The sequence below is a fragment of the Melospiza georgiana genome, chromosome 3 (assembly GCF_028018845.1).
Source record: "Melospiza georgiana isolate bMelGeo1 chromosome 3, bMelGeo1.pri, whole genome shotgun sequence".
Classification (NCBI taxonomy): Eukaryota; Metazoa; Chordata; class Aves; order Passeriformes; family Passerellidae; genus Melospiza; species Melospiza georgiana.
The window spans coordinates 54815036-54826333 of record NC_080432.1 but is presented as its reverse complement, the minus strand read 5'-3'; the positions used below and the strand labels follow the sequence as shown (position 1 = coordinate 54826333).

General features: G+C 47.1%; 1 protein-coding gene across 12 annotated transcripts in view; it reads left to right on the top strand.

The window, feature by feature from the left end:
* The first annotated feature begins 917 nt into the window (after positions 1-917).
* TRIM67 (tripartite motif containing 67) overlaps positions 918-11298 on the top strand; it is a 40045-nt gene continuing 29664 nt past the window's right edge. For 7 of the 12 annotated variants that reach the window (XM_058021611.1, XM_058021610.1, XM_058021605.1 and 4 more), the window contains exons 1-4: positions 918-1100; positions 1221-1899; positions 7119-7214; positions 10967-11089. In XM_058021611.1, coding sequence (XP_057877594.1) covers positions 973-1100; positions 1221-1899; positions 7119-7214; positions 10967-11089 — 1026 coding nt within the window. In that variant the 5' untranslated portion in view covers positions 918-972. Of the gene's footprint in view, positions 1900-7118; positions 7215-10966; positions 11090-11298 lie in introns of all 12 variants that reach the window. The other 5 variants (XM_058021602.1, XM_058021601.1, XM_058021612.1 and 2 more) reach the window with 3 other exon arrangements.

Below are 11298 nucleotides of genomic sequence, written 5' to 3'. Positions count from 1 at the left end.
TCAACTCTTAGACCAGTTTCCATTCCGACCCCTGGACCAGTAAGGGTTACAGTGATTTTTTGGCTGTTCACTTCCATCAGCAGCAGTGCAGTTATACACAGAATTACTTTTCCTAAGAAGAACCTATCATGTTCTTCTTGAACCTAAACTCATCAGAGCATTGAATATTGTTAAAGTAGGTGCTACTTCCAGCAGCAGTCTCTGGTGCCATGGGGATGAAGGTTTCTGCATGGAAACTCTACAACTCCTTGGCAACAAGGGCTGTCCTGGGACCAGTAGGACAGGTAAACAAGCGTAGCTCTCCCTGCTCTCAAAGCCATAGCTCTCTTGGGCATTAACATTTCAGACCCACTCAGAAAATTAGAAAGACCCTGAATGATGTAAAAGTCACACCACAGAACAGAGAACAACAGATCACCTTTTTAAGCTCCATTTCAAATGTCACGTACTATAGGGATATGCTCTCAGGTGAAGTCAGGTTTGAGGAGAGAAGAAAAGTTGTGTTTGAAAGGAAACGTGGAGATCCTTTAAAAAAATGTTTTAGCCTTTCCCAGCCGTAGAGAGAGCGACCACTTTATTTGCTGGAAAGGGCTCTTCCCGCCCCTTCCTACTCCTGCCCTGCCCCCGCCCCCCGCCTCCCTTCCCCATATATTATTACTCTATGCCACCACCGCTGAAACAGTCCCACGGCGCTCCGTGCCCGCGCCGCGGCCGGCGGGCAGCGTGTCCGTGCCCCGGGCGCACCGCGGCCGCGGGGCGGCTCCCGGGCTCGGGCCGGGCCGTGCGGAGCTGTCTGCGCTCGGCGGGTGCTGAACGGCGCGGGGCGGCGGCGGCGCCCGGAGCCCGGCCGGCCTCGCCGCGGCGCCCGGAGCGGAGGGAGGCGGCCGAGGGGGCGCCGCGGGGGATGGGGGCAGCCGGCGGCCACCCCGCGCCGCCCGCCTGAGGAGCCGCGCACAAAGCCGCGCCGCGGCCATGGAAGAGGAGCTCAAGTGCCCGGTGTGCGGCTCGCTGTTCCGGGAGCCCATCATCCTGCCCTGCTCGCACAATGTCTGCCTGCCCTGCGCCCGCACCATCGCCGTGCAGACCCCGGAGAGCGAGCAGCACCTGCCGCCCCTGCTCCACTCTCGGGGCCCCGCGCCGCCCGCCGCCGCGCCGGGAGCGGGGCCGGGAGCGGGGCCGGGAGCGGCCGCGGGCTCCGCCGCCTGCCTGGACTCGGAGAGCGCGGCGGGCGGCGGCGGCGGCGGGGACCACGCGGACAAGCTGAGCCTGCACAGCGAGACCGACAGCGGCTACGGCTCCTACACGCCCAGCCTGAAGTCCCCGAACGGCGTGCGGGTGCTGCCGCTGGTGCCCGCGCCTCCGGGGGCGGCGGCGGCTCCGCGGGGCGCCGGCCCCGCCAGCTCCTCCCTCACCTGCCCGCAGTGCCACCGGAGCGCGTCCCTGGACCAGCGCGGGCTGCGCGGCTTCCAGCGGAACCGGCTGCTGGAGGCCATCGTGCAGCGCTACCAGCAGGGCCGCGCCGCCGCCGCCGCCGCCGCCAAGTGCCAGCTGTGCGACCGCAGCCCGCCCGAGCCGGCCGCCGTGCTGTGCGAGCAGTGCGAGGTGCTCTACTGCGCCGCATGCCAGCTCCGCTGCCACCCGGCCCGCGGGCCCTTCGCCAAGCACCGCCTGGCCCCGCCGCCCGCACACCCGGGCGCCCCCGGCGGCGGCGGGGACGGCGGCGGAGGGAAGGGGGCGGGCGGCGGCCGCAAGCTGCCGACGTGCGCCGAGCACGACCTGGAGAACTACAGCATGTACTGCGTGAGCTGCCGCAGCCCCGTCTGCTACCAGTGCTTGGAGGAGGGCAAGCACAACAAGCACGACGTGAAGGCCCTGGGAGCCATGTGGAAGCAGCACAAGGTGAGTCCTGGCAGCCAGCCGGGTGATGCCCAGAGCTGGGGTGATGCTCAGCGCTGCGGTATGCTCATCCCAATGCCCCAAAAACGGGTTGCAGTTTGTAAGACATGAGGTCCTTCATGCCCATCATTCTCTCAGACTTTTCTCCCTTTGGAATGGTGCTCTTAGGTTTTTGGCCCTTGCTGACTTCCCGCTGACCCCGCAGTCTCTGCTCAGGGTTGGAAAACCCCGAGTCCCTCTCGTGTTGGCCTCACCTTGACCACTGAGGTTCCACCAGGTCTCAGGCAGATAGCTGGAATTAGCAAGTCCATCTCACCAACTTGTTTGCCTTCCACAGCATCCTTGGGCATCCTGTCCTCAGCCTTCCCATGCTCTCAGTGGCAGCAGCTACCTGTGAGGAGCAGGGTGGTTGTTCCTTCCTTTCACCACCTCCCTTTCACCCAAGACTCTGTGCAAGCTGCCAAAACTGTATGTCAACGAGGGAGAGTGGCCCACAGCCACCCAAATGTTGTAGACAAGAAAGCATGGTAGAGATGATCATTGACACTGGGTGTTCTCCTGAGCCTTAGAGAGATCTCCTCCCACTCGGTTCCCAAAGAAGCCAGGAGTAATGGCTGGAGGGATTTTCATGATATAAAGATAACTGAGGAATTGTAGATGGGGACTAGGGACAAGTAAAGCTTTTTCTGATTCATATATTGTCACTGTCTGATTCTTGCTTCCCTGCAAGTGATGCTCCCTACCCCTCCCTGGATTCCTTTGTGGAGGGGTCAGAGCCATTTGCTTAGCTACACAGGGGTTTAGTGAGGTCTGGGAGAGCTGGTGGGTCACTTAAACGTGCTTTCCTTGCTAAAAATAAGGCTTTGCAACAATGTGAATAAAGAGCAAGATGTGCCCTTAGAAGCTGAAAAAATGTATGAAGTTAGTTCTGTCTTGCTGAGAGTGATGGACCCTGGAGAAATGATTAGCTCATATATATGAACTTAGAGAGGAGACTTCAATACCTGAGAGCTGAGGACAATCCTTTGGAGCTTCCTGCTGTATTGGGGGTTAAAGGACTTCTCCCACAGCTGTGCAAAGAGCACTTGACCAGCTCTGCTGGCTGCAGGATTCCCTTCTTTTCACTCTCTGCTTGCAGTTAGCAGTGAAGAAAGCACAGAGATCCTTTCAGACACTGCAGGAAAGGTCAAAATCAAGACTGGTGTCATCACCCCTCAGCCATGGAATGGCTCAGCACAAGATAGGCTGAGGTATTTGGCAAGACAAAAAGCTACTCTCTATTGTAAGATCCAAACAAGATGCCCCTTGGGGTGATCTGCTTGGTTGATCCATCCAAGAAGAAAGACAAACTTCTCCTGGAGGTGTTTCAGTTTGAATGTTCTGCCAGCAGCTCAGCCATCATTCCTCCCTAACATGATGAGTGCTTGTGCAGAGTAGTTCTCTCGCAGAGTAAACTGTTTGCAGCTGCTGTTCATACCCCAGTGTCAGAATCCACTTCTGAGCAGAGTTGTTTTGATGAGCAGGGTCTGAGTTCACAGTTCGAAGGTGGCTGATGTTTTGGAGGGCATGACAGACCAGCTTGTGATGTACTGTGGTCTACCTTGAGTTAAAACTGTTTGATGCCTTTTGGAACATGACAGTCCAGTCTGATCAAAGTTCAGAATCAATAATTTTGTCTCTTTCCTACTGTCAAATATTGTAAAAACCCTTTTGGCTGGTATTTTTACTGCATTTTTTTCTGTGACTGAGGTATCACAGAACATTATTTTTCTCTTGATTTGCATATTCAATCAATGTCAAAATTCTAGTGAAAAGATACCCTCAAAATTAAGTAATTTGGTGGCTCTGAAATTATGCTCTTGTGAATATTATATTTCCCAGAAAAATGTGCTTGTCACAAAATAAATATAATGGAACTGTGTAGCCAGGCAGCCTAAATCATCATCTCACATTCATTCAGGTAAATTGTTTTGGAATTAGATACTTCTGCTTAGAAATAGTTTTCTGATACAGCAATTTCTACAAGTTTATTACCTGCAGTTACTTTGTCCAAACCATAAATTACTTACATTGACTGGCATGCCAAAGGTAATTTAAGGCTTATGTGTTCTCTGCAGATGCTCCGGGCATGGCTGGTAGAGGCAGCTGAAAGGTTTGTTCTTAGCCCAAGGAGCCTTCCTTGTGTTAGCCCTTTGTTTGGCTCCTCCTTTGTCTGGGCCTTATTAGTGACCTAGTGGCAAATTGCAGAGTGTAAAAGCTTGTCCAGGCAGTGCTGCAGGCCATGCAGGGAAATGTGCCCTCACTCTCAGCCGTACTGCTGATACCAAAGCTGGACTGGACTGGTTGGCCCCTGTTAGTGGTGCAGGTTCCCCATTGCACTGCTGTGTGTAACTTCTCCTACAGACAAAGTAAAATTGGTGTAAAATGACAACACGACTTCAGTGGCACAAATCTATGAAAATCCCCTGGTTTAGCTGGACTTGATTATATTTACTTACCTAAAAAGTGCATCTGGACCAGCAGTTCAAGGTTATTAAGAAAAACCCTTAGTCTTCTGTTGAAGTTTAATCCTTTCATGTTTTCTTAGCAAGTACAGTGGTAGTGTAATCACATTTAGGTAGGAATTCAGACCTGTGAATATGAGGAATGATGTGGGACACATTTCAGCTCTGCCCATTCTAAAGGGTTAACTATACATATGTACCAAAATGCTGAAAACATCCACAGCTGGATCTGTCTGTGAAGGGCAGGCAGGCAGGCAAGTGTGGGAATCCTCATGCCTGCTTTTATTTCCTGACCTAAAGCCTTGTGTTCCCAAAAACATGTGGGTTCTATGAGAATTCAACACCAGGACAAGCTTATCTAATCAATAGTCAATCTGCTGCCGAAGAGAGATGGAGGGAAGGCAAGCTAAATGAGCATGAACTGTTTGGTTGAAAAAGGACATGGCCATTATCTGGTTCATTTTCTGAAATGAGAGGTCTTCCCTGCCCATCTGGGTTCAATTACTTACCCTTGTGATCTCTGTGTTCCTGTAATTGGTGGAAATAGAAACTTGGTCTCCATCTCCAGCCCTCACATTATGGGTTGCAAGACCAGGTATGAAAGTGAGGATAACACCAGGTGGAATACCATTTGTCAGGAGTATTAATTGTCCCAGTCAATGGAGCTTGTTACATCTCAGTCTGGTTTACAATAAATATTTCTGTGGTATGAAAGATTGCTCTGGGTGTACAGTGCATTTTTTATGGCTTGGTTGGTTTACTGGGGGCTTAGTCATGTAGCTCCACTTGATTTTAATGAGAAGTGCATGACTAAGTTCCTCTGATTTGCAAGGTATCTTTTACAAATGCTTGGAAAAACAAGGCTATTATCTCTAAGTGGGTTTCACAAATGGAAATCTGGCCTTCTACTGGGCCTCATGCTGCAGTCAAGTTAATGCAACCACAGGTTTTAATGAGCAGATCAATTTGCTTATGAGCCCTTTAGACAGTGACATGGCTGAGTTTCTGTTGCAGCTCTCAGTGATGGGAGTGTGCCAGGAGTGACTGTGCTGATTGCCATTGGTATATATGCTGCTTACAGTTCATCTGTGGTGGTTTTCCACAGCTGCTGTGGTGCCCACATGCTGCCTTTGTCTCTTCTGATGTGGAGAAATGAACTTTGAGATAATTTGAGAGCTGGGGCAGATGTTGGGAAAGTGGAAGTTTTACTTTTGTTGGGACCAACCGTTGGTTTTGATTTGAAAGAAAGGAACCCTTTTCTCCCTGGGACAATTTGGTCAGGACAGTCAATGACTGAGAATATAATGCTTCTGCCACCTATTCTTTCTTGCTTGGGCTCCAGCTGCTTTGTCAAGTGCTGCTTTAACCTTGTTCTGTGTCATCTTGACAAATCAAAGGCTCAGATGTGCCCTGTGAATGGAACAGAGAGTGTGATCATAAACTTCAAACTTTGGCAAACGTGATCAGCCTGTGCAAGGCTGACCTCAAGATTGTCTGGTCTCGCAGAAAACAGAGATTTTTTCATGAACCTGGGATTTGCTTCTGTGGCCTCCCGTAGTGTTAATATCAAACATCATAATTTCAGTTTTTTGTGCATTTAAAAGGGTTTGTCTAAGAAAATAGCAGAGATGCAAATATTGAGAAATAGGCACAGTAATGTGTCTTCCCTTTACATTTGTAAGGAATGAATTCTGTAAAGCATATTCACATTTAGATTTTAGCACTAATGTGCTTTCAAGGGGCCACTTTCCAGCCTCTTGTTCCCCTGTCTTACATACATCCAGGGTTGCTCCATCCCAGGTGCAGAACCATGCAATGGCACCAGCCAGTTCTTTGAGTACACTTAGTGAATCCTCTTGGGACTCCTGGACTCTCAGGGATCCATCTGGAGCAGAAAATCCTGCACAAATCTGGGGCTGACTGGGAGTTAATCACTCTCACAGTCATGGTCATCTAGCTCAGGACACTGGGACCCCAAAATGCATCACTGGGTCTGCCAGGGGCAAAACCATTCTTTCCTTCCTGTCCTCGAAGTTCATCGACAAGCCTCTGGTTCAGCTTAGAGATCTCAGGTGGTGGCTGAGGAAAGGGAAGGTCAGGCCTGGAGTGTGGGCTTAAAAAAGGCATATTCTATGTGCCTTACCAGTCAAAAGTTAGAGGAAGGGGTTTTTCCAACTTTTGCAGAAACATTCACCCATTTGTTGAGTTGGAACATGGGAAACTGGAGACCCAAGGAACATTACTATGAAGTCTGAGAAGGCATATTTGTCTTCAAAGTCCTAGTGTATCTCAGGTTTGGTAGGATCTACCACATTTATAAAGATTTCAGACTTGGATGAAAAAGAAGTGTCATTTTGGAAAGCACTTGGGGATTTTTCAGCATGACAGATGCTACTGTGTAAGTGTAAGACTACTACCTCCTTATAAACGTGGGTAGCTGTTTTATAAAAAGGTGTTTGACTTACCAAGTTGCTGCAATAAAGTGGAACGTGCAGACACAATACTTTACTGCCCCCACATGCATATTTCACCCTCATTAAATCTGACTACAGTAAAAATCTTAACTGTTCTTTTCTAGCAGAAACACTTTGTGGAATTAGGAATACATGTAAGCCTTTTTGCACATTATTAATAATCAAATCCAAGGATTACTAAGAAAAACATTTGCATTTTATCACTAACTTTTTCTTTTTTCTCCTCCTTTTTTCTCCCTTGCAGGCACAGCTGTCTCAGGCTTTAAATGGTGTATCAGATAAAGCAAAGGAAGCTAAAGAATTTTTGGTTCAGCTGAAAAATTTATTGCAGCAGATCCAGGTAACTGTAAAATATAATCTGTTTTGATAATACAGTAATCAATAGAACTGAGTGAATAATTGATTTGATGACTTTGTTTCCTATGCTATTCTCATCTTTCCTGGTATCATCTGACCTTTCTTGAATGGATTTGCTAGGTAAAATTGTTCATCAAATAATGCCTGCAAGCCCCTCTTAGCTTCTAGATTGTTTGCTGTTTGTTGCAAAAAGCTGATACTCAATTCTGGACATCTGAGCTGTGTTGATTAGTGTTTGATTGAATCCATTAGTCATGCTTCTAGGCTCTTCCCTGACTGCATGTGCTTGAATTCCGCATTTAGGAAAAATCCTCATTTTAACAGATTCAAAATGTGCTGCTAGCTTTTCATCTAACATTTCCTAAAAATGCACTAATTTCTGCCAAAAATCCAGTGAGCCTGCCTATTAGAGTACTTGTAAGAATGTCCTACACGCACTCAAAAATACAGGAATATTCCCCTGAAAAAAAAAAAAAGGAACTGCTGCTAAATCAATGTGTCGTTTATTGGAGCGTAAGTTATTTTCATGCCTGTAATTGTCCAGATTTAATAGTCAGAAAAAGAGCTCATAGTGAGTGCAGTAATTGAGGGCACAAACCCAAAATGAAACAAGCCTTGATTTCAATCAAATTTAGACTCATCAGTGCTGGAGGTCAGACGATCCTCAAGGTCCTTCTGGCCCTGCGGAGTGTACCTGGAAATGTGCCACTCCAGTCTGGGCTGCAGTGTCCAGGAGGGGACACTTGTGTCCTGTGCTTGTTAGTAAGGGAAAACCAAGCAGAAATTTTAAAAGTTTATTATTTATTCATTAAAGTACTCCACCTAAAACCTCAGAGGATGAATTTGTACCACAAGAGGTGCCCAAGCTCTTGAGTTCCCTCAGGGCAGCCTAGCAAGGCACCGTCACAGTCTGCCACAGCCACGTGGGGAAGGGAGCACACCAAAATGAGGGACTCGTAAAATTAAAGGACATTTAGCTGAAAGAAACCCGTGCAAAGCCACTGACTGGGACTTGTAATGTGCTGTATTTTGGCTTTAGGGTGAGGTTTCTTTCAGCTGACTTACCCATTTAACAGTTATGTAGCTCACATGGTTATGTAGTCTGCTCATTTAATTTCTTTCACTGTCCAAGGAGAAAAGACAGGCATCTCTAGAGAGCATTTCTTCCTGTAGGTATGAACAGCTATTTTAGGATGGGATAACCCATCCAAAACAGTAGTCTACCACCAATCTTTCTTGAGTCATCTAGCTCCATTACAAATGTATTTTTCCCTCCTGAAACCTAGAAGTGGCCTATTATGACTATTTATGACTATGCTGTAAAATCCTTTAATGTGTTTCAATAAAATCACCGCCAAATTGCTCTGCATAAGGGAGCTGCTACAGCTGGATCAAAAGACCAAGCCATTTATTTGATGCTGCTTATTGCTTAAAATGCTAGAGGAGAGCTCAGAAGAGGAAATTTTATCCAGCAGTACCCTCTAACATTGAGCCAAATCTGGTCACAAATGTGAATCCAACCCTCACATGTTGTGGCAATCTTCATCCTGAGTCTGAGTGAAACATCAAATTTCAGCAAACCAAACCAGCAGGACTAATCAGCTGCATATTGTATTCCTAAGTAAAACAAGACTGGGGCATGGCTCCAAGATGATCACTCACACACTTTAACCCTTAAGGAGCTCCCTGGAATGGTTTTCTCCTGTGACAAATTGCACTCCTCTGATGCAGTGTTCGAGCCACCTTTGATGATAGCACATACCATGGAGTGCTCCTGGTAGTCAGGTTTGGTACAGCCACACTCTTCGAGGGGAAGGGGTTTACATGTGTCATGAGCCAGTCTGTGCCTTTTGACATTTGGACAAACACCTGTTCTTGTACTGTTACTATGTGGGGGAACAGATGCAGCCTTTGTGCATAGGTTTGTAGCCAGACACATATCTCAGAGCAGGTTATTTACAGTAGGGATCTTATGACTGCTGCCACACTCACATATGGACATTTACCCCTCAGCAAAAATGTATTTTAGCAATACTTTCACACAAAGGAGCAAGCAATATGTATTTTATTATCCTGTCTCAATGCACTGCAGACCAGGCAGCCACCCACATTCTTTATTTCCTCTCTGAGTTTGCCAGAGCTACCAGGAATCTTGCTTTCATCTTACCTGGGGCAGTTTGCAAATTCATAATCTATTTTTCTTTTCCCTGCTTTGCAGATCTGTTGTTCCCCCTCTTTTTTCATGCCTTTCTCTTCTCTGAGATCACTTTTATATCTCTTGGTGTTTTCTTTTCAGATACTGCCTGTTCCTCATTGCTCCTGTTGCTTCCTTGCTTCTCTCCTTGTTGCTGTCATGATCTGATTTTCCCATTTTCCCATCTGCTGTAACAATTTCATACTTTCTCACTTGAAGGAGGCATATAGCCAAACGCCCTGTTTGGTGTGAGAGCAGAAAATGAGGAGAGAAAGAAACGATGCACTGCAGCAGCCACCGACTGATTGAGGCTCTGTGCACAAAGCAGCACTTCAGGAGCGACGGGATGGAAATGGGCTTAAGGGGGAGCTGGGAGTGACACCAGCCAAAGAGGGGGAGATGCAGACAGGAAGAATCTAAGACAAACCTGTGAGCAGGAGCTGGGCTGTCTGGTGTCTCCTCAGCCTTGGATAAACCCCCGCCCACATCTGGCCGGCAGGTTCAGGGCTGCACTGGGGCTCCCCAGAGAACTCTGACCCTGCGTCCGTCGGCTGGAGAGTGGGATGTTTCTTTATTTTGAGTTTATTTTGAACTCAAAATAAAGAAGGCAAAGCAAATGAGTAGAAAATAAGAGAAAAGATAAAGAGCTAAGAGATAATAATGAATTAGGGGAGTACAATGTCTTAGCAAAGAGGCGCTTCTCCTTCAGTACATGCTTAAAATCTTCTCACATTTAATTATGCTTTTTCCTTTTTTAATTGGGGTATTTGGGAGGAAAGCTGATAGCACACCTAAACATCTCCTTGGAAGAGGAGCTTGAAAGTTTTCTCCTTCTAGTCTCAGGAGCAGAGGAGGTGAGGAAGAGTCTTCCTTTGAATGGGTACTAGAGAAGCAGTTCCAGGAATTTATGTAATGCTAAATTGTTCCCAGAGCCTACTAAAGGCTCAGTGTTGTATACCTCATGCTGGTTTCTGCCTAGCAAAGAATTTTACCATAATGTGAATAGAAAGTTGCCTCTTTTTTAAAAAGTACATAGCTCCACTGCCAAGTGCTAGCTATTTTATAAAAAGAACTCGAAGCAATACACAAACCTTAGGGCTTTGTACCTCATTAATTTCCTTGTAATAAGCCAGTAGACCAGATTCTGGTCCATAATTCTGTTCTAATTGCTGTGGTACAGAGCCAGTGATTTCAAAGTTGCTACAGTGGGATGATTAAAACAGATTGGAGCAGAATCCTCTTATGTATATATGCACTGTGTATGTTACATTTAGCATTTACATCATGTTGTACTACATCTGTCATCAGGAAAGTGCCAGTAAATCATGGTTTTGAATAAGACCATTTGTGGCATGGCATGTTATTGTTTCGTTTTACAGCATGCAGCTATTACTGGTACAGTTGTAATGAAATCAGAAGGGCAACAAAAATGCTGAGGGTCTTGAAAGGAAATCTTTTCTGAGCAGGAAAGCAGGTATGAGCAATAGCTGAAGCTGCAAACTGTGCTGTCTCTGATGTGTGTGACTCTGTCCTGGTTGCAGGAGAACGGGCTGGACTACGAGGCCTGTCTCGTGGCTCAGTGCGATGCCTTGGTCGACGCGTTAACGCGGCAGAAGGCAAAACTGCTCACAAAGGTCACCAAGGAGCGTGAGCACAAGCTGAAGGTGAGCACTCCTCTCATCAGCCCAGCACAGCTGCTGAGAGATACCTGCTGGGGTTTGTCAGGTTCCCCTTGACAATGAATTCTCCTAGTGACCAAATTCTAAAGTTCCTTTAGCTGGTCCAGTTCAGCAGTTTAATGGAACTGTGCCTACACACGTTAAATGATGGATATACTTCAGCAGTTTGTTGAATCAGGCCATCAATCTTTATT